Source organism: Polypterus senegalus, chromosome 18, assembly GCF_016835505.1.
Source record: "Polypterus senegalus isolate Bchr_013 chromosome 18, ASM1683550v1, whole genome shotgun sequence".
Classification (NCBI taxonomy): domain Eukaryota; kingdom Metazoa; phylum Chordata; class Cladistia; order Polypteriformes; family Polypteridae; genus Polypterus; species Polypterus senegalus.
The window spans coordinates 30,451,621-30,478,512 of NC_053171.1; the positions used below are offsets into that span (position 1 = coordinate 30,451,621).

Sequence of the window (26,892 nt, forward strand, 5' to 3'; positions counted from 1 at the left end):
AACATATTGATTTCCTTTATTATATTTCCTGTTTAAGTTATTAAATGGTAGTTAAACTTTTTCTATAATTACTTTTTTTTCCTAGAGAATACTCCCATCAATTTTTTTTTCTTTTACTTTCCCCATGTGGTTTGTAGTGATGGTTGAGAAAATTTTTTATTATGTTTTCATGCAGAAAGGTGGGAAAAAAATTAATGATTTTTGTAGAAGCCAATGGTGGCCAATGATATACACCAGCAAACAATATGAAAAATAGCCATGGAGAAAAGGGATAAAGTCTTGCGTTAATCATGTTGCATAATCCATAATTATCCAGTTGTATGCTCAAAACATACAAGACCATGCATTGTTTGCTAAAATATTGTTCGATATATACTTATGGAAAAATCGGCACACAGGAAGCACATTCCCATAATGCTATGCTTTTGAATTGAAGACAGAACTCGTGAACACTGAATATGTCAGAGAGGTGGATCTTGAATTCAAAGGTGCAGTTGCGGAAACACGTTTCCTGTTTATGATGTGTGTTGAATTTTTCTGGAAGTATATATTTAAAAATACTTTTACCAAAAAGTGCATGTGTAATGCACATTTTCAACATTACTGTGTTGGTATTATTTATTGTTATAAAGCATTGGTCACCATTTCCTTCTATTATATCAAATGTTTGTCTCTCAATTCTGTATAAAACCATGAAGGAATACATTTTTTTCAGTCATCACTGCAAACTGTGATAAGTAACATATACAAATATTTTTGGATGAAGTTTTATCTGTTGGTTTATTTTAATGGAAGCAAAAATGTAAATATTATTCAATATACAAGGTAACTGGTAGCTTAATTGAATTGAAACACATGCAAGATTTAACTTTTTCTGATGTCTATAAAGGAAAGTGTAAGAGTATTTTATATAGCACTTTTATCATTTTATAGAACAGTGGTAACACTGAAAATGTCCTAAAAATCTCATTATTCTGAGCTTAACAGTGGTAATCATGATCACAAGCTGTAATATAGAATTATTTTTTTGAATGGACGAGTTATTATTATTTAAATGGCCAACTTAAAATTCTTCAAAAAAAGTTGGTATATTCTTCTATTATTGTTGTTGATTCCATTTTAAAAATTTTGTATTCAATTTCAAAAAAATAGAACAAATATCAGATTTTAATTTTGTTGCATTTTACAGTTTGTATTAACACCTTTGGTGGTGGTGTGTGGAATGTTACAATGGCATTACTTAAATTTTATAGATAACCTGTCTGCCGTGAAAATTTGTCTGTCTTCTGAGCAACTTGGGAGCTTCTGTGCCTTGCACATATGCCTATAGTTTTACTTATCTAGTATTTAATACATTTGCACACAGAAAATACTAAAAAAGACTAGCAAAAAATCCTGAAAGACAGACATTCGAGCAAAGTAATAGTTGAATAGCAGACCAAAATATGCACAAGACAGAATATAACCGAACCATTGCAAGAAATTGCAGTACATTTCTGCATATTCCAAATTGAAAATTTACCAAACTGTTTTTTGCAGTGAATATGCCATATTTGTCAGTGACTTTGTTCACTGAATATTTTCCTGGAAATTGATGGTGTGGCTTACATAAACTTTTTTTTCCTCCAAAGCGCTACATAATGCGTTCCCAAGCCAGCTTGACATCTCAGAGATGTAGAAAGCACGCTCAAAACTGCCTTATGTCATGACTCAATCAGTACCTCCAGTTTTTCACCCTGTATGCGTTTGTTTTTTTTTTTTTTAAATCCTGTCAAAATAATACTGCTGTAAAATTGATTATTGTTTACAAGGTGTTTCTGTTGTCTTAGAAGGAGAGAAAAAAATGCAAAGTATCTGCACAGATAGATCATAAGCAAAAAAGATTATCTAGGGGTGGTTGCTCTTGAGCATATATCTGGGGTCAATCTGAATATATTCTGTATATCAAGGAAGCCAAAGGTATTTTCTGTTCATTTCCGTTTTGAAACTTCTCTGGTATTCTAGAGTACTGAAATGCTATTTTGAAGGGCCTCTAGGATGTGACTGAATAACCTCTTTTCTATCCGTGGTTGTTGAAACAATAACCTCCATTTACACAATGCTAGACTTCTGTTGCTCAAATTGTACCTGAGGTAGTCCAAGCATTTCAAGGTATGTAAATGAAAAATGGAAAGATATTTGTACATGACACTTTTAATACCGAGGGCCTGTCGAAAATTCTGCTGTCTGGTCCTAAATCCGAAATCCTAATGGCTTCAGTGACCAAGTGTTCTCTTGTCATATACAACAATTTATGCATGATGTTGTTGTGACAGTTGCCTGTCTGGATGGTATGCAATTTGGATTTGGATTTTTTCCATTTCATGCATGTTTTCCTATTTTATATTTATTTTTGTGTTACCTTCCAGGCTACAGGTGCATCCTCTACATTCCAGTGTCACTTTGGAAGAGCAGAATGGAGTTTTTATTAACCCAGTTCCAGGGTACAGGAAGGTAATGTAATGATTTTATTATTTTGCAGTATACCTAAACAAGTAACCAGGTAATTAACACCGTTTACAACCCACAGGTAATTCTGTCAACCAACATTGCAGAAAGTTCAGTCACTGTCCCTGATGTCAAATATGGTGAGCTGCCACTTTTTTGTGAATTGTTTGTGCTTGTGTACTTGATAACAGTTTTAATTTATGTGAAAACATGAGTGTCTACTTGAAACGTGCAATTTGAAAAGTTTGTCATCCAAAATACCTTTGGAAACAACTTTTTTATGGTAACCTGTATTTGTCATCATTGAAATGTACATCCTTTTGATCTATAATAAAAAAAAAAAAAAGTAAAAATCAACCCTTCTCCAATTGTGGGGAAAAAATGTCACATCCTTCAGTTAAAGAAACAGACTGGCGTTAATTTTCTGTCCAACTGACAAGAACGGTTGAAAGCTGAGTTATACTTTATTCAAGGGGTGACATTTGGGTACACTAATGTAATTATTCAGCCAAAGTTGGGTTTTTTTTCCCTTAATAAATTTGCAAATAAACATAAGTCCTGTTTTCACTTTGTCATTCTTTGGTACTGGGTGTTGCTTGATGAGGGAAAAAGTAAAATAATTTTATCACAAGGCTGTAACATAGCAATATGTGCAATAAGTTGGAGTGTCTAAATACTTTTTGAACCCACTGTATGTGTATTTTAGGTTAGTATGTATCTGGACTGAATTCATTTGTCGCGTATTAGTCCAAATATGTTTTCCACCTAGGTACATTAGTATTATTTTAACAAGAAAAGGTCATCCTCCATTCCTTTTAAGTTTAGCATCATCTGCCAATTTTTATGTAAGATTAGGTAATTTTTTTTTTTTTTAAATACAAAGAATGGTGCCCCCAATACATATAATTGACTGACCACATTTTTAACATCCACTGGTCTCATGAGAAATTCTCACACCATAACAGTTTGCTTTCTTTGTTTAAACACAGTTTTTTGCCCATCTTTATAATGTAACTTGAATTTACTTTAATTTTATTATATCCTTCATTGCTATATTAGGTTTTTTTTTTTTTTGAAAAATCATTTTTTGCTTCACTTAAATCAGTTGCTTTATAAAGTTCTGCCACAATGCCAAATCCATGTTCAGTCTTTGCTCCTTCCCATGGTGTGCATTGCTCTTTCTTGTTTTAACTGTTTTCATTAATTATTATTGCAATATAGTACTTCTAAACTGGCTGTTCTGTATTTACTTGTTTTGGCCTGATTTCCTTTTTCACAGATATTGGTTTTCCTAGGTTTAATGGAATTTCACGATGTGCAGCCTTTCTAAAAGATGCAGTTTAAAGGTTTACAGTAGAAATTGATAAGTTGTAGATCATGATTGTGGCTAACAATTTTCCATGGCTGCAGATTTCTTCTCTCTTAGCTTACATTGCAATATTTTTTCCATCCACATGATGGAGTATAGAGCTATGAGATGAATTGAGCACATGCATGCTTTATTTGCATTGTGTCATGTGTAATCACAACAATCTTGTGAACAGGTAAGAAGGACCATAATGACAGTAGAATATACGACATGCAGAATATATGCAATACTTTCTCTAAAAACTAAAGAAAGAATGTCTTGTTTATTAGAAGTGATCTGCTTGGATTCATGCTCAGCTGTTGATCAGCTTTGGAATTGGGATTCTAATATACAGGGGAGAAATATAGGTGGCAGGTTAAGATATGTATAAAGTAAAAGATGAATGCAATCAGACAACATAAAATCAATTAATGTGTTAATGCTATTTTTTTTATTTGTTAATGTTATAAATTGTACTGTGGTGGTACAGTATTTTTTACTTACATGTTACAAGTTATTACACGGTACTTAATTTTTCAGATCAAGCTATTGATTTTAAACGGAGCCTCTTATGATTATATGATTTGACTGTATTCATTTTTTTTATCTTCTTATAGTAGTTTAAATGATGAGTAATACAAATTTAACATTAGGTTTTATAGCAGTTTTGGGTTAAGTTGAAACCTGAACAGAGCGGTAATCCTGGCACACGCATGTTGATGCTGCTCCTCCCTGTTAATACTTTGCGTTTTAAAATTGGCGTTTAAATTTGCACTACTTACACTTCTTTTGCTTTTTATTGTATATATAGTTATAGATTCGTCTGACTTGAACTGCACTGATTTGGAGTTTATAGACTTTATGGACTTTGCCTTGACTGGGTTCGCAGCCTCAGGGATAACTGAATCTTTCTGTGGGTCACAGGATGAGTCTTATGAAAATTTCTTTGCATGGTAACGATCTAGGAGCTGGGAATGGTCTGTCTTCTAAATTATAATAGATGTACTGGATTGGTCTTGAATATTAATATACGTGCTTATTGACTGAGAAGTGATCTGATTTTACAACCACCTTGCTTGCTGCTCTGGGGCAGTCACTCCTGTAATACACCCAGTGTTGTATGTATGTGGCTGTACATTGGAACCTTCAAACTCTTCATGTGCATCTTATAATGTCTTCTACGCTTCTGATGCTACTTGCTATTTCCGTTCATCTGCACCATCCCGCCCATCTTGCCTTCTCCGCTATGCTGTATTGCTTCTCTGCTACTATCAGATAAATATTGCTTTATACTATGCTAAAATACTCTTGTAATCAACTCCTTCATATTAAACAGTTTGTCCAGAGCAAATGGTCAGAATGGAATGTCCTAAAAGACACTGGCATTTTGTAACACCCGAGATATTTACATTGCAGTTCAGGTCGCCCCCCATTGCCAGGTTTGCGAATGAAAGTTCAACGGAAATATTTGTTTGGGAATACATTGTCCTGTTAATGACTTTAGAAATAGGAGTGTCAGTGTGCCAAATTTGCAGTTAGTTAAAATAAACTCTGATAATTGATCTCTCTACAATGAACCCACATCAACTAACATTGCATTGTTTAACTTTAGATCTTTTAATGGCAAAGTGCTGGTTCTTTCAGAATTCGTTAGACACCAAACAAGACGATGCCATCCAGATACAGTACATTTACTTCACAGAGCCTCCCAGTTCATGACAAGGAGGAGGAGTTGCAGTAATTGTTAGAACTGAACTAAACATCAAAAGAATCCCAATTGACTATCCATTGTCTTTCGAGTGTCTGCCTCTTATGCTAATGACAAAATCAGGTCCTGTCTTACTCATTGTTCTCTATCATCCCCCCAAAATGCGTTTTTTTTTTTTTAATCTGATCTGAATGAATTATTAACCCACTTAAGTTCTTTTTCGCAGAGGGTCATTCTTCTTGGTGATTTCAACATCCATATTGACATTACTATGTGTAAGCTGAGAAATGAATTCATTTCCTTACACTGGACCGTTTTGACTTGGTGCAAAATGTTGATTTTCCTTCTCTCTTTAGTGGTCATATATTGGACATGATCTGTACATCTGGCTTATTTGTCGGCAACACTTTGTCACACACGTGTGCATGGGAAGCAGCTGAAGGGCTTAGACAATACTGTTTATACATCTGCCCAGGGGGGGGCGGGGTACGCTGACGCTCTTTCTGAGTTCTCTGCAGGTCCCACCCGGGAAATCCCACCAGGACCCGCCATTTCCAGGAAGGACACATCACTTCCGGTTCTGGTCCCAAGAACGAGGTCACTTCCGGTTCCGGCCCTGAGGATGATGTCACTTCCAGTTCCGGCCCAGAGGACGACATCACTTCCGCCCTCTGTGCTATAAAGCACACTGCCTTTGCTCTGGCAGGCAGTTCTGTTTTGGACTCCTATTGTGATACACTGTTTAAAAATGCCTCAAAGACTTTTGCAGCCGGGAAACCGCATTAAATGGGTGGCTGCCCCAAACCTTTCCACGCCTCTGGTCTCCAGTTCTTACAACTTATAGCAGTGATTTGAGACTCTGATCATAAAGCAGTACTTTTTTAATGTCTCATTCCTCTCCCTCCTCTTACCAGCAAACGTAAAATTTCTTTCAGAAACCCTAAAAATATCTGCTGTTCTATCCTTGCTTGTTCAATTTCTGATCTTTTTCTGTCTTCATCCTATTCCATCAACACTAGTTAGTCTTGTTGATCACTATAACACAGCCCTACTTTCAGCAAACGGCTCCTTTAAAGCATAAAGGGGGTTTCCTTTAAGTGCTCAGCTCTATGGTACAATTCAGAGTTACGGTGTATAAAAGCAGCTGGCCAACACATTGAGAGAATGTCATGTAAGACTGGCCTCACTGTGTATATCCAGGCTTTCTCTGACCAACAAAGTGCTTACAGGGATGTACTAACTGTAGCCAAGATCACACATTATAGCAGTATAATAAAGTGGCCATGATAACGCAACGGTTTTGTTCTCTGTAGTTAATAAACTACTTCAACCTGCATCTGGCCCAATTACCTTCTGTACTGAACGGTCTGTTAAAAAATCCTCCACTTTTTCCACAACAAATTTTTTAAAGATTTAAATAATTCAACTGAGATAAATCCATCATCCATTTATCTTTTCCCATCTTCCCATTCCATCCAGCTCTTTCTAAATTTTTGCTAGTCACATCTGCCTTTGTTAATGACCTGCTTTGTAAAATGAGGCCCACTACCTGTGTACTGGACCCCATCCCCAACACACTTAAATCCTGCCTTCATGCCATCATACCAACTGTTAAAACAATAATAAATGTATCCCTTGACCCTGGCTTTGTGCCAGACACTTTTTTAAAATTACTTCTGTATCACCTCTGTTAAAGTCTCTGGTTTTGAAGCTGACAATCTTCTAACAATTTTCTGTCTTTTTCACTTAACTTTTCTATCAAAAGTTCTTGAATGTGTTGTAGCCTCCCAACTCACAAATTACTTAACCTCTAATAAATTGATGGAACCATTTCAGTCTGATTTCAGGGCACAGCAGTGAAACTGCTTTGCTTCTAGTAAGTAATAATTTGTTTGTGGCAGCAGACTTTGGACAAACCAGCAGATTAGTTTTGTTAGATCTTAGTGTAGCATTTGACTCTGTTAGACATAACATTCTACTGTTCAGATTGGAGAACATGCTGGGTATCTCTGGCACTGCTCTTCAGTTGTTTAAGTCCTAATTGACTGACAGACAAGAGTTTATTAGCCTTGGCAACAGCAGAACCAGCTCCGTGCCGATCACACAAGGGGTTATTCAGTGCTTTACCCCTGCTCTTCTGTATCTTTGTGTATCCCCTTGGTCCGATCATTCATAGCTATGGACTGGGTTATCATTTTTATGAGGATGATACTCAACTCTATTTCAATATTAAAAGTGAAACTTCATCAGGGCTTTGTCAGCTCACAACTTGCCTCAATGAAATTAAAACCTGGATGGAGCTGAACTCTTTAAAATGAAATTGCAACAAAACTGAACTCCTGCAAATTGGCACTACAGTGCAACGTAAGAATATTAGCTCCTTGGTGGTGATCTCCTCAGACCTTTTTCTATTGCAAGGAATCTTGATGTTGTTTTTGATTCCTTCCTTTCTTATTCCACCCACGTAAACCACATTAGGAAACTTTCCTACTTTCACCTCCGTAACATATCCCGTGTTCGCTCATTCTGTTCCTTTCTAATGCTGAAATACTTGTCAATGGTTTTATCACTTCCTACATTGATTATTGTAACACTGTACTGGCAGGTTCCGCTTCTAATCTTGTATCACAGCTCCAGGTGATTCAAAACTCAGCTGCTGGAGTCCATACACAAACCAATAACAGTGAGCACATAACACTCATTCTGTCTCGCCTCCAGTGGCTCCCCGTGTCTTACAGAATTGAGTATAAAATTCTATTAATAACTACAAGGCTTTAAATGACCTTGCACCAGACTACACCAGTGACCTTCTCCATCGCTATGCTCCTGTTCGCCCACTAAGGTGGTCTGATTCTGCCAATCTTGTTCTGCCCCATACTAACCTGCACTCCATGGGTGACAGGGTATTTAGCTGTACAGCACCCAGACTTTGGAATGACCTCCCTAAATTAATTAGATCTGCTGACTCCATTCATTCTTTTAAAAAAAAAACTTGAAAGCTCAACTGTTCAGGAAGGCGCTTAAGTTAACCTGACATTCTGCATCCTCTTTCAGTATTCCTCTCTGTCTAAATACTCAGTATAATTTGTATGTGTGTTATACCACAAATAGTGTTATTTGCTAGGCTTTCATTTAGTATTGAATTTAATATTTTACTCTTTTTATTGTCTTTTTATTCTGTTTAATACCTTTGTAGATCCTATATCTGTTTTAATGTTCTGTTCAGGAAACATCTGTATCCAATGTTACATATACCTGCTGTTTGTTTGAGATTCTGTGAAGCTATTTGAGCATGGAAAGGAGCTAAATAAATAAAATGTAGTATTACTATTATGCTTATAAAGGAACTTTACTTCATCATCAATTAAGTTCTAATCAACACAGAACTGAAGCATTTGGTTACAAAGTTGACTAGCACACGTTAACAAAATCACTATTTTCTGTTTAGTTAAAAACCTGAATTTTGTCTTGCTGTTATATCTTGGCCAGTAGGTATCTGCTAAGAAGGAACATTTCTGTATGTCAATATTAAGAGGCAACCTCTAGCAAAAGGGGAAAATTAAATACAGTAAATCCTTGATTATCTGTCACTCGATTAACTGTCTGTCTCCATTAACCGTCCGGGCAAAAAAAAAACCCCAAAAAAACAGTTCCTACCTATCCTAAATGCTTTGCAGTACGCTGCAATCTGTGCATACTGTAAGAACTCTCACTTGTGCTAGCATGTTGTGTTTTCGCCAGCACCACGTCTCATTGCTGAATTTAGAAATCATAGCGTTTTGTAGCTTTTTTCTTTTGTTACAATTAATCTACTATGCATTTTTATGGCCGATTAAAACATGTGTGGGGTGTTAGAATTGTCACAAAAAATTGAAATTATTAAAACGTTTGCAACCACTGATGGTAATGTTATTTTGGATTAATGTTAATGTTCTTCTGCATTGTAATTTTCTTTTTAAGATCTGTTGTACTGTGTTTTATTAATATTGTGTGAAATGCAGGCATCTTGTGATGTGCTGTTGGGGAGCAGAAAGGATGGAATGAATGCTGTAAGTGATGGGACTGGGTGAAGGGCTTTTGTTCTGGAAGGGACAAACAGAAGTGATAGGAGAAGTTTGGAGAAAAAGGAAGGTGCGGCCAAAGGAAGTTTTGAGTACGGAGTCAGGAGACAGTAAACGGGAGTGCTTGTGGTATAGAGAAAGACGGAATGTGAGCAGCAAGAGATAAAGAAAGCTTTCGAAGTGTACTTCGTAACCAAGATAACGGAGTATAAGACAGGACACAGTTTGCTACAGAACAAAGACTTCCAAGAAAAACATAGAAAGCTCCAGTATCTCATAGTTGTTTGCTTATTGCACTGATCATTACAATATTATATGAATTAATTTTGTAAATACTATATTTTGTTAATATAATTTTGTTTTGTAAATAATACTGGCATATAGTAGATTAGTTTAGTGAATAGTCATATTTAAAGTAGCTGTTCTGTTATCCGTCACAGCCTCGGTCCTGACTCCAGATGGATAGTCCGTGTTTTACTGGACCCCAAAATCTCAAACACACTCTGATTTGTTTGATGTTTGGTAAAGTTACAGAAAAAAGAAAATTAGTTGACACTTTTTTTTTTTTAAACTTCTCAATATTTGTCAGTAATAAAGCCCTAGCAAAATAGGTATTCTTTTTGCTTCAGCTGTGATTGGACTGAGGAATGGGGCATGTAGTTCATGCAAATGAAAGCTGCAAGCAGAACAATGCCACTGTACAAGCTGAGGCTGTAATCGTGCAGAGAAATAGGGTTAGTGGTGAGTGATAAAGGCCAGCTTCTTTTCTCGGGAATAACGAGACAAGGTAACAAGCTGCATGGAAAATGGGATGTGAGGTAGATGAAGAAAAGGTGAAACTTCGAAAAGATGTGGTTAAGAAGTGGCCTGTTTTTGTATACATAATACAACTTTTTTTTTCTTGAGCTACTTCTTACTCCTCATGATGAAGACTAAAATAAATGGCAATATGGCACAGAACTAAGGTGTCCCCTTGGAAGTCAGACAAAGATTTGGCACTGCCTTCCAGATTGTGAAACAGAAAACTAATCAGTTACTTACACAGTACTTATATACTGTATATGATTATATTTGATTAAGCATGGGTATTGTAACTGGGGCCCATTGTCTTAGGAAATTTCCAGAGCAATGCTGGGTAAGACAGCTAGTAATTGTTACGTACATGGTCTCTTAATGTAAACTTCATGTGAAGACATCTTGTCTGTCACTGTTTCAGTTATGCAACATGTGCCATTACTGAAACATTTTATTAGTCTGCATACTCTAATTGACAATTGATCACCATCAGTTTCTGGGTCAATAGTAAATTTTGACTCCGTTCATCCTGTCAGAAGTGTTGGGGCATCCAGAATGGCAGCGGAAATGTCATGCTTCCTCTTGGGAATCGTCCTCTTCCCTGTAGTTTAAAGGGGAGAACTGGTTACCCAGTAGTGCATTCCCTGTTCCCAAAGGTGCATTGCCTACTGGCTTTGAGCCTTGATTGCACTCCTGTAGCGCTCATGCGTGTCAATATGTATACTATAGTGTATGTATGCATGGGGCAGGCAGTGAGGCGTAGTGGTTAAGGGTTTGGACTTCAAACCTAGGGATTGTGGGTTCAGTCCTGCTACTGACACAATTTGACCAAGAGGTAGATTTTTTAGAAAGTCATTTTTAATGAAGAAATGATATAAATGCTCTTTATAGCAGGGTTTAAACATGGAGCATACAAGTTAATTACATGAAATGTTAAGTTAAATACCCCTATAAAGCTGTAAGTATATGAATATGGTGATACTTCCATTTTCAGTATTTATTTAAACGTGTACTTATTTATTTTACTTGCTTAAAGTAAAGATCAGGCTTTGGTGGAACATTGTAAATGCAAGAGTAAAATGATTCTTCAGTCTTTAGTTTTAAGTGCTGAGACTGGAATTCTCTTGTATTGGTAAGTAGATCATTTCTTAGTTTGGGTGCCCTTGTAGGACAAAGTGGGCATTTCCATTTTGTGATACGTTTTAGGGGCACACAAGGCCTGAGAGCAGATTTAACAGGGATGCAGAAATCCAGCTGTACATTTTAGCAACCTACATTCCTGAATAAATGGGTAAAACTGGAACTCATACTAATAATTTGAAATGCAGCCTCTGCACCTTATAAAATGATAGATTCCAGACCAAGTAATATCATACAGACATTTCTTTGAGTTTCCAGCTGTATACCCAAGTTCGAATAAAGAGATAAAATTCAACAAGTAACAACCTTGATGGACAAAATAACATGCCTATGAACAGGTACTGGTTGTATAACTGGAAGTGGTCTTGATTCAATCACCAGAGGTTAAACCTTCCTGTAAAACTAGCTGCATTCATTTCTTGTCTCGCTTTATGTCTCTCTGAAATCTCTCTTTGAGGTGTGAAACCACCCACCTTTCTCTCTCTCTCTCTCTCTCTCTGAAACCTAAAAGCTGATGAGCTTCTGTCTGTTCAATGAGCTGTAAGCTTTCAATCTTCTCTTTGTGGATCTGGGCCCTGAGATCACAAGACAAGCTTTGTGCCAGTGACTGATGTCTAGTCTGAAAAGACTGAGAAGCAGCTAGTACTTCAAGAAAGGAATTTCAGCATCTAAAATCTTGTGCCACAATGGGAATGCCTTTCCGTATAAAGTTGTAGAGGACTCTGAAAAGAGCCTAACAATATAGCACACCACGAGCAAAGGACCATGTCAGAATGAGAAGAATTGCATTCCAGCACAAGAAGAGTCCTCCACTCAAATCTAGAGCAACAACACCACGCAACATCAGATGTCATCCTTAGACTAGGTAAAGTAAAACCATTAATCTCTACCAAGATAAGTTAGAACTTTAAATAAAAAGTAAACTACCAGTGTTTGTCTGTTTTGCATCCTGTCTTCTATATCAATTGTCGCAGTAGGGGGCACTAGTGCTTCCTTGAACCCTCAGGTACCACGCCAGACACCAGGTTAAAGTGCTACAATTCTTTGTTTTATTATAATAATGTGCACCAAGCACCCTCCACTCCACACTATTCATTAACCAATACAAAAATCCAATCCTCCAGCTCCCAGACGCGTTGCCCTCCTACCACCCAGCTCAGCTCGCCGTCTGGGAGCTTCCACAGTCCTTTTATACTCCCTGACCCGGAAGTGTTCCTGTCCAACAGTCCACAAGTCCTTATTCCTTCCGGGTCAGGGTAAATAATACTTTTCTTCACCCCGGAAGCCCGTCGCTCTTCCTGTGACGAACTTCCGGGTCATAGTGCACAAATGAGTCCACTGGCCTCCCGATAGCGACTCCCAGTGGTCCCCAAGGTATCCAGCAGGGCTGTGCATAAAAACTACATAGTCCATGAGGCCCTGCTGGAATTCGGGGCCCATCCATGCTCTCGGGAGAGCTCCTCCTGGCGGCCTGGTGGTGAGGGCCGGAATATGAAGCCAGCCATCCACTACACAATATATATGCAGCTATCATATTTCAGTAAACTTCAGTAATGTATATTATCGATACATTGTATTATTCTGTTTCTATCGCCAAGTGTGGTTGATATGTCTTAATGGCCAGAGATCGCCTCCTACACAGAACGGTAATGAAAATAAAGTAGCCAGATTTACTTACTTAATTACTATCAATGGCAAAGATAAAAGTAATAACCGAGGTAAGATTCTCTCCTTTTTCCTACACCCTGTAGCTAAAGCCTTTGCCTCTTAGTATAGTTTCATTTGACCTTGGAATTTTAAATAAACTTGGATCTTGAGAATGTGATGTATTTTCTGGAGTAAGAGGTAATAGGTTTAGCAGGGTAGTACTAAACTGTTCCAACTTTACTTGTATAGATGAAAAAGAGGATTTTTGGACCTAATCGGAAATCATTTAAGAACTATATGGTTATATTTCTAAGTTTTAGCTGTTATACTTCCTGCTGTGTTTTAAATTAACTGTGTTATAGTAAGTGCAGGATTTTAAAGAGCTCGATTGTAAAGTATTACAGAAACATTTTCTCTTTAAGACAAATTAATGAACTAGCATTTAAAGATCATGCATCATACGACACTGCCTTAATTTTGCAACAATACTGAGATAAAGTTTTAGATCAAGCATAAATGTAATGACTGGAGTTGAAATCTGTTTTGAAGTTAACACCTACTTTTTGGATGGAGACGCAATAAAATTTAAGACTTGAGTTAAGACTATTCAGCACTTATTCATAGAGTTACCATCCACAAAAGTAACATTGTTCTCTTTTCATATTGCAGTTTTACATCAGTAAAGCTATAAATGGTAAAACTGAAATAATATAGTTTTAAATGATAAATACAGCCGATTGCCATCAGCACATTCTTGTGTAAACACGTAAGCATTGCCTATCCTGTGCTTCTCTGATCTTAAAGGAAAAGTTAAATGACTAACCCACTATTGTGTGTTTATTTAAAAACTTAATGGAGTGGCTATATAGACTGACTGTTTTAGACAGCCAGTTCATATCTAGTTATCAGTGGATATTTGCAGTAATAGTGCTATACAGTAGCACTTCATCACATCATATTTATTGTGTTAACTGATAAAGCAAAACATTTTTTCTCTTTTCTTCAGTGATTGATTTTTGTCTGGCTCGCCAATTGGTTTCTGATAAAGAAACAAACTATCTGACTCTGCAGCTGGTATGGGCATCAAAAACCAACTGTAACCAGAGAAGAGGTGAGCTTATGCTTTTTCTCCGATTGATATTTGTTTTAGTTTTTTTTTTTTTTTTATTAATTTGGAAGTATCTAGGAAATTAAGTATGTGAAGGCATTTCAGTCAGTCAGTCATTGTGCAACCCGCTATATCCTAATACAGGGTCACGGGGGTCTTCTGGAGCCAATCCCAGCCAGCACAGGGTGCAAGGCAGGAACAAACCACGGGCAGGGCGCCACATTTGTTCTTTTGGAAAGCATGTTATTAATACAACCCCAAATCGGAAATGTTGAGGCAGTATGGAAATATTCAGAACAAAAAAGGAAGTGATTTTTAAATTTGTTTGAACCTTTCATTTAATTTTTTTGTCCGGTCACTTTTATTTAATTTGTTAATATAGCGGGGAAATTAAGTATTGAACATATCAATGTTTTTTTTTCAGTAAATGTATTTCTAATTGGGCTATTGACATGACATTTTCACCAGATGTCAGTAAGAACCCAGGTAATCCACACATACAAAGAAATCAAAACAAATAAATCCATAAATTATGTTTAATAAGGTGGAATGATATGGGGAAAAGCTTTGAACACATGAAGAAAAATAGGTGCAAAAAGGCACAGAAAAGACAAGACACCAGCTGAAATCTGTCAGTATTTAGATAGCAATCCTGCCCCATATCAGTGCAAATTAATATCGGCTAGTTTAGCCCTAATTGATGGCCTATGAAAAGGTTTCTCATTACCAAGGTGTCACACAAGAAGCATCTCATGATGGATAAAAGCAAAAAGTGGTCTCAAGACCTTCGCAACCTTACTTTTGCAAAACATACTGATGGCACTGGTTACAGACATACTTCTAAACTTCTGAGTGTTTCAGTGAGTACCGTTGGGGCCATAATGCAGAAGTGGAAAGAACATCATTTCACCATAAACTGGCCATGACCAGGTGCTCCTCGCAAGATTTCTGACAAAGGAGTCAAAAGAATAATCAGAAGAGTTGTCAGAATCCAGGACCACTCGCGGAGAGGTTCACAAACACCTGGAATTAGCAGGTACAATTGTTTCAAAGAAAACAAGTTAATGCACTCAACCACCATGGCCCCTATGCATGCATGATATCTGCGTAAGACTCCATCCACTGCTGAAGATAAAGCATGTTAAAGCTGCTTTAAAGTTTTCTGCACAACATTTGGACAAGCCAGTGAAATACTAGGAGAATATAGTCTGGTCAGATGACACCAAAATTAAACTCTTTTGATGTCATTGCACACACCGTGTTTGGAGGAGAAATGGCTCTACACATCACCCCAAAAACACCATACCAACAGTGAAGTTTGGTGGAGGGATGAATGGAGAAATGTACCGGGACATTCTTGATAAGAATCTGCTGCTATCTACCAGGATGCTGAAGATGAAATGAGGGTGGACATTTCAGCAAGACAATGATCCCAAACACACAACCAAGGAAGCTGTCCATTTAGTTTCAGAGAAAGAAAATAGTTTCTAGAATGGCCTAGTCAGTCACCCAACTTAAATCCAATTGAAAATTCATGGATAGAACTGAAGATCATAGAAGAAACCCCCAGAACCTTCAAGATTTGAAGACGGTTTGTGTGGAAGAATGGGCCAAAATCACACTTGAGCAATGCATGCGACTAGTTTCTCCATACAGGAGGTGTCTTGAAGCTGTCATTACCAACAAAGGCCTTTCGTACTAAGTATTAAATACATTTCAGTTGGCATGTTCAATACTTTTTTCCCTGTGACATTTCACTTTATTACACATAATTTATTGACTTGTTTGTTTTTGATTTCTTTGTATGTGTGGATTACTTGGGTTGTTACCAACATCTGGTGAAAATTTTTCATGTCAATAGTCCCATTAGAAATCTATTTTCTTAGATAAACGTTGACACATTCAAAACTTATTTTCCCTGCTATATACATCTATTCCTGCATTTATGGCCTGTAGCACATTCCAAAAAAGTTGGGACAGGGTCAAATTAGGGCCAGTTATGAGGTTTATAAATAAATAAATGATGTGAAATCAAACAGGTGATTGTAATCATGATTTGGTACAAAGGGTAGTATCCACGAAAGAGTCTTTGAGGATCAAAGATGGGCAGAGGATCTCCTGTCTGTCAACCGATGAGTGAGAAGATTATTGAAATGTTTAAAAACAATGTTCCTTAAAAAAAGATTGGAAGGAATTTACATATTTCTTCCTCTACAGTGCATAATATCATTAAATGATTCAAGGAATCTGCAGGAATTTAATTCTGTAAATGACAAGGGCACAAGCCTAAACTGAACATCAGTGATCTTTGATCCCTCAGCAGGCACTGCTTCAAGAACTGTCACTTATCAATAGATTATATAACCAAATGAGCAAGGGATAAAAAGTGAAAGTGGGGAGAGAACCTGCTTCTTCAATTTAAATGCTTATTCTAAAATGTTATTGATTAGATTCTGCCAGGTTTTGAAAAGGTTTTGTCCAGTTTCAAATAGTATATGACATCAGTTACACACTGACTTAGAATTGGAGAGTTTGGATTCTTCCAGTTGACCAAGATAAGTCTACGTGCCAATAGTGTAGTAAAGGCAATTACAATTTGTTTGTTGTTCTTCACTTTAAGCCCATCTGGGAGTACCCCAAACACAGCTGTTAGTGGATTAGGAGGGATTGTGACAGCAAGGCTGTCTGAAAGGCATTTAAAGATTTTGGTCCAGAATGATGGTAATTTGGTGCATGCCCAAAACATGTGGCCCAGTGAGGCCGGAACTTGATTGCAGGGTTCGCAGGTTGGATCTTGCCTTGGAAACATTTTGAACAATTTTAAACGATAGATGCGCTTTATATAGAATTATGAGTTGAATAATTCTGTGCTTTGCATATATGGAGCTGGAGTGAATTCTGTGCATTGCTATTTTCCCTTCCTTTTCTGAAATGTTGAATAAGAGATCCTTTTCCCACTATACTATCGGATCTTTGAAATGGAGGGACTGTAAAATGGTTTTAAATATTACGGAAATGCTGTCTGAGTCCTTGAGACTGAGCAATATTTTTTCCAGCATAGAGGTAGGTGGGGGATGAGGAAAATTGGGCAGGTTTAATAGTTTCTGATTTGAAGCTAGTGAAAGAAATGTGTTGCTGAAAAGTTAAATTTGGAGTGTAATTGTTTATAGGGCGCAAAGACGTCTGTGTACAGATCTCGAAGTGATTTAATCCCAAATGTTTTCCAGACGTTAAAAACTGCGTTTGTTTGAGAGGGTGGGAAAAAGGTGGTTCTCGTGCTGAGGTGCCACAGATAAAGCCTCTCTATCTTAAAATTCTTCCTACATCAGTTCCATATTCTGAGTGAGTGAAGCAGAATTGGGTTGTTGGTAGATTGGCGATAACTTGTATTTATTGGGGTGTAAAGAAAGCAATATAAAGTACTGCAGGATTTTATTTCTATTGCGGGCCAAGCCTGTGTATGTTCATCTATTTGTGTCCATATCCATGTTTTGATAGGTTGTATATTTGCTGCCCAGTAATAAAATTGAAAGTTGGGTAGAGCCATGCCGCCTTCCGCCTTGGGTCTTTGTAGGGTTGCCCTTTGTATATGTGGATATTTTGAATTCCAAATAAATAAGGTTATAGTTAAATCTAATTTCTTAAAAAAAGATCTTTTGATGTTGTAATAATACCCCAAAGACATCATAAAGGTTTGGGGCAGCCATCCATATATTATTTTTCCCAGCTGCAAAAGGGTTTGTTGTATCAGAAATACGATGTGCATCTCACAGAGTCCAAACTAGAACTGGCTATAGTAGCCCAAGATGGAGGCTTTAAAGGCCTGGAGAGGAACTGATGTCATCAAAATGGCCGACTTTGGAAGTGACGCCAGCAAAGGGGCCGGCTTTGGAAGTGACGTCATCTGAGGTGCCAGAACCTTGAAGGATTTCCCGGGAAAGGTCTGTAGGGAACTGAGAAAGACAGTCGGCGCACTCCGCCAAAGGTCAGATGTTTCATTACACTTACTCGGGCCCTTTAGCTGCCTCCTAATCGCACGTGTGTGAGTATATATTGTAATGTTTTGAAATAAAAATAGAAGCTTAGGAAGGATATTCATCTTAATAAGGTTAATTCTTCTAGCTAAAGTATGATGAAGGGTTGACCATCTATGCAAGTCTTGCTTAATTTTTTCCATACAGACAGCAAAGTTTGTTGTTGATAAAGAGCTTTGTTTACTTGTGATGCTTAACCCTAGGTATAAGATGTCCAATCTAATATATTGTATGCTTGAGAATTCACTGGGAAGAGCACACTTTTATTCAAATTGATTTGGAGACCAGAAATCTTTTGAACTTCTATTAGTGCTGTTAGAACTGCAGGCACAGTATTTTGTGATTTTGATATATACAATACCATATCATCTACATATAGAGAAACTATACTTCTGTTCCAGTCCTTCTCTGATGATTTCCTTTATCCTCTTGTCTTCATTTCTAAGCATCCTAAACTTGGAATAATGTAGGTAGCGCTTTGAGATATTAATTTATCTACTGCTACTATCATCTGGGTTCAATTTTTCTCATTCAAAGTTAAGACAATCCAATATTTCTTGATATAACACCTCTCTTTTGTTCCCACAAGCAATGTTACCACACTGAACTGATCTGTGTTTTTTTTTTTTTTTTTTTTTTAAATAAGGGGAGGTGGGGTTGTTATATATTGTACAACAGCAAAAGAAAACTTTAAAATATTTACAAAATCAATTAAAGAAGTAGCACACCATCATACGATCTATATTTTACAGTCTTAATAACAGATGGATATAGAATCCTTTAGAAAATCTTTTCTCTGTAAGACCCGGTACTGTTTTATGGAGACCACTGAGGCGTTCTTTGAATTGACTCTTTGTCCTGTTTCATATTCTGGTTAAGAGCAATATAAAAGAAATCCAGATGCCAATATACTTGCAAAATTTTAACTGCAATATGATTTCTGAATAGACAAATAAATCTGTTATATGAAATGATAGCTTTTAGATATTAAATAAGGAAATTTTGTAGCTGCTTACTGTGTGTACTAAGCGGATGCTGAACTGTTGGATTTTTCCTATTGTAAGACTGTAAGAACTATTATAGACTGAATGAATGTGCACTGTATTCAGTTTACAGGACCATCTAAAATAATGCATTTAAGTGCTTAATCTGCATTTAAATTCAACACATGAAACAGTAATTTTGTATTACAGTATTTAAAAACTGACAGTTTTTATCCTCACCATTCCCAAGCATTGACTGTGTGTCAGTTATCTCAGTTTTGTGATCACTTCTCAAAGGCTCCTCCTGAACTATATAACACTACACTGTATAATTGGTCAAGTATAAATGGAAGACAGGTTAAGTGATATTTCAACCAGGGTTATACAATGAGTAATGGAATTGAGCTAGTAGCTGTATAGCTTAGTTAATTGCTGAAGGCAATATGTTGTATTACCACATTCTGCTTTCTTCTTGAACTAGATCGAGAAATGTACGCATAACATTAACATTTAGGTGTATTTGCAGATTTTAACTTATTTGAAAGTTGTGACATTTCAAATTTATTTCATCAAAGATTCATTCACATTTTTGATTATTGACTCTTTTTAAAAAGTGAGTCATATTACAAAATAACAGCAACAATAGATTGCAGTTTCATACGTTAGACTACATTAAATACATGGTTTTTAGTACTTTATAGTGTCATGCAGTTAAAAACATAGCCCAAGTAAGCTTGTGGTGGCTCAGTAGCTTTTATAGGCAGCTGAGACCAGTTCAAGTAATGTGTGCAGTGTCCTGTTTTTAGTTGTGGAGGGTTTATAACTAATTGTACTTCAGATTTCTCAAGATAAAATTTGTAGGGTGCTTCAAACCATTGTGACAACAGATTTGGAGCTTTTCCGATGAAATTATCAGAAAAATATTGAATAATTATAATTTGCTGGTAATGAATCTGAAAGGTTGTTTTTGTGAAACATAAGCACTAGGTAACATTTTAGGTATCTTTTATAAATAGAAATTAACAGTCTCTAAACATTATATAGCGACAGTTACATACTTTCTTTCAGTGATGACAGACAGAGATGCACCAAAAATATAGAATCTCACTCTGTACAAACCCTAAGTAGCATGCAGGTTTACTCTTTCAGCACATCACAGGTAACTTGCATATATTTTCTTTGAATGGTTGTTCGAGGACTGCTGGGCGTTCTGGTTTGCAAAACTCTTATCTTAGAAAAGTTTAGTCTATCTCTTTTTTGAGAAATGTAGCATGAAGTGTCATAAGGTTTCCATAGTAAAAACACTTCATATTTCCAGTTTTCTATGTATATATTGTATATACATCAATCAGCTCAATGTCTTAGGCAAGAGTTAACTATTTTGTTTACTTTGCTAAATTTTAATCTAAATTTCCTAACAAATGCCAAAATATATATTTTTTTATAAATACAGTAATCCCTCCTCGATCGCGGGGGTTGAGTTCCAGAAACCCCCGCGATAGATTAAAATCCGCGAAGTAGAAACCATATGTTTGTATGGTTATTTTTAGATATTTTAAGCCCTTATAAACTCTCCCACACTGTTAACATTATTAGAGCCCTCGAGACATGAAATGACACCCTTTAGTCAAAAGTTTAAAACTGTGCTCCATGACAAGACAGAGATGACAGTTCTTTCTCACAATTAAAAGAATGCAAATATATCTTCTCTTCAAAGGAATGCTTGTCAGGAGCAGAGAATGTCAGAAAGAGAGAGAGAGAGCGAGAGAAAAGCAAACAATCAAAAAATCAATACGTGCTTTTGGGCTTTTAAGTATGCCGAAGCACCGCGATAAAGCGTCATTTTTTAGAGGAGCGTCCATATCCTCTAGGCAAACAGCCACTGTGCAAACAGTCCCTCTGCTCACACCCCCTCCGTCAGGCGCAGAGAATGTCAGAGAGTGAGAAAGACAGAGAAAAGCAAACAATCAAGCACCGCTTGAGTTTTGGTTAATATGTAATACATGCTCTGATTGGGTAGCTTCTAAGCCATCCGCCAATAGCGTCCCTTGTATGAAATCAACTGGGCAAACAAACTGAGGAAGCATGTACCATAAATTAAAAGACACATTGTCCGCAGAAATACACGAACCAGCGAAAAATCCGTGATACATATTTAGATATTCTTACATTTAAAATCCGCGATGCAGTGAAGCAGCGAAAGTCGAGGCGCGATATAGCGAGGGATCACTGTATGCATTCTTTTCACTCCTTGCCTTTTGGTTTTATTGTTAATGCTTCATAGCACAACTGGCAGTGAGGTCCTAACAGTATCAGTTTTAAGAAAAAAAATCTTCTTATTTAAGGGCGTGCTGGCCGTGTTGCAAAAGGATATTGTTATAGACTGGTGACAAAGGAATTTTGGAGAGACCAAATCCCAGATCACGTCATTCCAGAAATTTTGGTATGTAAAATTTATTATAAATGTCATAGCATAATATAGCATATCTTTTTTTCTGATGGAACTATATGCAAAGTTAGGAAGGGAAATGAAAATTAAAGCTTAAGGAAAGTTTTTTTTTAAATATTAACAGTGGGTGTATAAACTATTTTCTTTTCCTTTTTAGACAGTCACAATTTATTTGCAATAAGGCTCACCTGTCTTTTAAGGCAACCGGCTTTTAAGTTGACCACTTCTTAAGGCAATTCAATATGTAGATCAATTCGATATTTTATACAAACTCATTAATTTGGTTATATTGCATTTGAGCGGTATTACTTTAATACTCTTAGTTATTGTTATTTTTGTGATGAAATTTTAACTTTTTTTCTATATTGAGGTCGCCCTTTTGAACCCCCCTGATATTTACTACGCGGTGAGGCATTTGTACTCCAACATTAATTATTTCCAGAGACATAGTTTTGTCTATGTTTCCAGCGCATTTCGCACAAAAGCAAGGGAACGATGGGAGCACCAGAACTCTGCTCACATCATGTCGCTTCGTACCGCAAGCTGCAAGTAGTAAGTCTGTGATAAGCGGAATACCGCTACGCTTTCCACTCACGGGACGGAAGGACAATTCCGACCGCTTTTATATAGTAAGAAAGAAGATATTGCACAGTCTGGAGTAGAAAAGCATCTTTTAGCTGGAAAAACGAAACTACAAATCCCATCTTGCATTGCAAAATGGACGGGGCGTGCTTGAAACTCCGCTCCTGCGTATCACTGGAAGGACAATCCCGACCGCTTTTATATAGAAGGATTGGAGTCATGACAGTGTGAGTTTAATTAGAAAAGGCTAAATTTGGTGATACTCACTTTGGAGTTTACTGGTGTTTAATCTAAAATTTGTTTTATTTATTTCCATTACATTACGCTTCTGTCTTCTTTTCTCTCCCCCTTGTACATGACAATCACATTACTGTTCTGGGATAATTCTGCACTAATGTTTATTGATAAGAGGGATGAAACGGTGTAAGAGTCGGGTGAAACAGTTTGTTTCTTGGTGCAGAGAGAATTATATGCAACTTAACATCAACAAAACCAAGAGACTGGTTATTGAGTTTTCCTCGCCAAAGGGTCTCTACTCTGTCACTGTTCAGGGTGTAGATGTGGAGGTGATACACTACTACAGGTTCTTGGGGGTCAACATCAGTGACAGGCTGGACTGGTCTTGTAACATAAAGGAACTATGTAATTAAAGGCCAAACAAACTGTGTCTTAGGAGCTTGCAGTCCTTCAATATGGGTAGTGACATCCTTTATATTTTCCTATAAAAGTCTGTGATAATCAGTGCAGTATTCTTTACTTTATTGGGCCAGGCTAGTAAGTTCATTTAAAGAATGGTGCACTGAATTAACAAGCTAGTTAAGAAAGCAGCCTTAGTTATGGCAACCACTCTTGACCCTCTGGAGGTGGTAGAGGTGGCGAGAATGAAGACAAAACAGATGGCCATTATAAACAATGCTGTACTTCCTGTCTTGAACACCATAATATTGAGTGCTTTCCTCTAATGAATTATTCAGCAGAAGTGTGTTTAGAAATGCTACTAGGGCTCCATTATGGCAGTGACAGTGCACCTTTATAATCCCTCACTGTGCCTGTGACTGGTCTTTTATATCAGTCTATCCATCTGTATGTCATGCTTGTGACATTTATATTTTATGTTTGTAAATTACCATTGAACAAAATGAAACCAGGCAACTAAATAAACAGCTCAAAAAAATTAAAGGAACACTTTAAAAACACATCAGATCTCAATGGGGGAAAAAAAATCATGCTGGATATCTACACTGATATGGACTGGGTAATGTGTTGGGAACAAAAGGATGTCACATCGTTAGATGGAAATGAAAATTATCAACCTACAGAGGGCTGAATTCAAAGACACCCTAAAAAGCAAATTGAAAAAATGATGCAGTAGACCAGTTCATTTTGCTGAATTTTCATTGCAGCAAATCAAAATTGTACTCCGTAGTTTGTATGGCCCCCATGTGCTTGTATGCATGCCTGACGTCGGGGCCTGCTCCTAATGAGACGACGGATGCGGTCCTGGTGAATCTCCTCCCAGATCTGGTCCAGGGCAACACTGAGCTCCTGGACAGTCTGAGGTGCAACCAGATGGACCGAAACAATGTTCCAGAGGTGTTAGTTCTACTGGATTTAGGTCAGGTGAGCGTGGAGGCCAGTCGGTGATATCAATTCCTTCATCCTCCAGGAACTGTCTGCATACTCTTGCCACATGAGGCCGGGCATTGTCGTAGACCAGGAGAAACCCAGGACCCACTGCACCAGCATAGTGTTTAATAATGTGTCCAAGGTTTTCATCCCGATACCTAATGGCAGTCAAGGTGCTGTTGCCTAGCCTGTAGAGGTTTGTGCGTCCCTTCATGGATATGCCTCCCCAGACCATCACTGACCCACCACCAAACCGATCATGCTGAAAGATGTTACAGGCAGCATAACGTTCTTCACGGCTTCTGCAGACCTTTTCACGTCTGTCACATGTGCTCATGGTGATCCTGCTCTCATTTGTGAAAAGCACAGGGCGCCAGTGATGGACTTGCCAATTCTGATATGCTATGGCAAATGCCAATTGAGCACCATAGTGCCAGACAGTGAGCCCAGGGCCCACTATAAGATGTCGGGCCCTCAGGACACTCTCATGAAGTCTGTTTCTGATTGTTTGGTCAGAGACATCCACACCAGTGGCCTGCTGAAGGTCATTTTGTAATGCTCTGGCGGTGCTCTTCCTGTTCCTCCTTGCCCAAAGGAGCAGATACCTGTCCAGCTCTCCTAGAGTAACTGCCTGTCCTGGAATCTCCTCCATGCTCCTGAGACTGTGCTGGGAGACACAGCAAACCTTTTGTCAATGGCACTTATTGATGTGCTTCCTGGAGAAGAACTACTTCTGTAACATCAGAGGGTCCAGGTATCGCCTCATGCTACCAGTAGTGACACCGACTGTAGCCAAATGCAAAACTAGTGGAAAAAAAAAGTCAGAAAAGATTAGGAGGGAAAAATGTCAGTGGCCTCCTCCTGTTAAATCATTCCTTTTTTGGGGGTTGTCTCATTGTTGCCCCTCTAGTGCACCTGTTAATTTCATTAACACCAAAGCAGCTGAAACTGATTAACAACCCCCTCTGCTACTTAACTGACTCGATCAATAGCCCAGAAGTTTAATTGACTTGATGCTATACTCTGATTAAAGAGCGTTCCTTTAAATGTTTTTGAGCAATATATAAAACAATAAAAAAAAAAAAGTGCCATCACTTCTTACTGTATGTAAAAATGTAAATGCAAGATCCTAATTGAAGTACTGCTTTTGGAGACCTAAAGGTGATATATTTGCTAAACACTGATACAATGCTGACATTAATCATTTATTTCTAAAGTTGTTAATTGACAGTGTCTCCAGAGTAGACAAGGGTTGTAAGTGGAATGATGAGAAATTAATTGAAAATGCATTTTTTTTTTCATCTTGTAGCGCTGCCCACTGTCCAGCACGATGTTAAAAGTGAAACTTCTGGACATGGGAGATCCCAGGGCTGTTTTAGGGTCAGCCCTGTCTCCTCCAAGTCTGGATGACGTTGAGAAGACAGTCTTGCACCTTAAAACGGTACTTGGCAATATTAAAATTATTTATATACTCTTAATGTTTTTGACAAAAATGCATTATCTTTTGAAATTTACAAAATATCTCAAGAAAATCTTAAAACTCTTTCAAATAACTGTAGCATTTTGAAGTAAAATTAGTGTAGAATATGATAGTTTTGCAAATGTAATTGGCAGAGTAAATAAGGTACAGAATTTAAATATCAAAAATCTTCATTTTCTCTGCAACCTTTTTGTGTGACAGATTGGAGCTCTCTCTGTGATATGTAAGGGAGCAACAGATAACCAGTATGATGGAGACTTAACATTTTTGGGTCGTATCCTGGCTCATTTACCTGTTGATCTGTACTTGGGGAAAATGGTTGTTCTTGGACATGTGTTTGGATGCTTGGAAGAATGCCTTATTATTGGTATGTTTTTACCACGTTGTGTAGTATCCGAGAGTTAACGTTTTATAGTCTAGCATTCATTTGCACATTTCATTAGCAGAATGTGTTACTCAGTTTTTATTTTTACTAGAATCATTTATTTATAAAGGTAAAGGAAACGTAAGCTTTTCTTTTATTGTGACATTTCATTTTGATATCTTTTGATTGTAGTAAATAGCACCTAATTATGATACTGGTTGTTTTTTTTTTTTTTTTGTAGTTTGTTTTTTTCCCCACACATTAAAATGCTTGATAGGTCAGCATTTCTTTGCTTTGTTTAAAGACATTTCAGATTAATTAATTTAGTTATTTATCTATTTATTTTCTTCAGCTGCCGCTCTTTCATTGAAGAACTTTTTTGCAATGCCATTCTTACAGCGCCTGGATGGTTATCGGTGATTTTTCTTTTTCTGTTTGTATGGTGTTTTATTTTATTTATCTTGGCTTTGAAGGTATAAAATAAAAGTTTTTAATTGAATTTGTTTGTCAAATTGGTCCATTTGGCATGTTTTGAATGTTTTGGTTTAAATCTTTCTAGCATATTCATTTTTTGGTCTTTTTGTCATGGATCATTGGTTCCAGTTGTACAGGGAATCATCCAGTTGTACAGGGAATCATTTCTTTTTGTTTTGAAATTCTTTGCTATAAAAGATCTAATGTAATTTTATGAAATGCTATTTTCATGAAACACTTAAACAGCCCTGAATATTTTGGGTTAGTGGGGAAAAAGCTTGGTTCTTTTATTTCAAATACATTTTTTGAAATGTATATTGTAGTCCTATATCTTGGCTAAATCCTAATGTTCTGGTTTCAATCCCCTAAATATAGCAGCAAACTTACATTTTCAGCTGGCAGTAAGAGTGACACTATTGCTGTTGTAAATGCTTTTAAAGTAAGTATTTCTTTAGTTCCAAATGTATATAAAAAAGTTCAGGACTTTTTAATTAGTTCTAGTAAATTACAATATTTTTAAAGTTTGAATTATTTCAAGATATATTTTCAACTAATCAAAGTATTCACAATTGCTGAGGTATATTTGTATAATGGGTTAAGGTAAGA

General features: G+C 37.0%; 1 protein-coding gene across 4 annotated transcripts in view; it reads left to right on the top strand.

Annotated features, from left to right (window-relative positions):
* Nucleotides 1–26,892, top strand: part of tdrd9 (tudor domain containing 9) — a 178,663-nt gene that overhangs the window by 75,595 nt on the left and 76,176 nt on the right. For 3 of the 4 annotated variants that reach the window (XM_039741781.1, XM_039741784.1, XM_039741782.1), the window contains exons 11-18: nucleotides 2,409–2,493; nucleotides 2,570–2,627; nucleotides 14,193–14,297; nucleotides 21,657–21,754; nucleotides 25,278–25,409; nucleotides 25,650–25,815; nucleotides 26,165–26,228; nucleotides 26,662–26,725. In XM_039741781.1, coding sequence (XP_039597715.1) covers nucleotides 2,409–2,493; nucleotides 2,570–2,627; nucleotides 14,193–14,297; nucleotides 21,657–21,754; nucleotides 25,278–25,409; nucleotides 25,650–25,815; nucleotides 26,165–26,228; nucleotides 26,662–26,725 — 772 coding nt within the window. The remainder of the gene's footprint in view (nucleotides 1–2,408; nucleotides 2,494–2,569; nucleotides 2,628–14,192; nucleotides 14,298–21,656; nucleotides 21,755–25,277; nucleotides 25,410–25,649; nucleotides 25,816–26,164; nucleotides 26,229–26,661; nucleotides 26,726–26,892) is intronic. The other variant, XM_039741783.1, reaches the window with a different exon arrangement.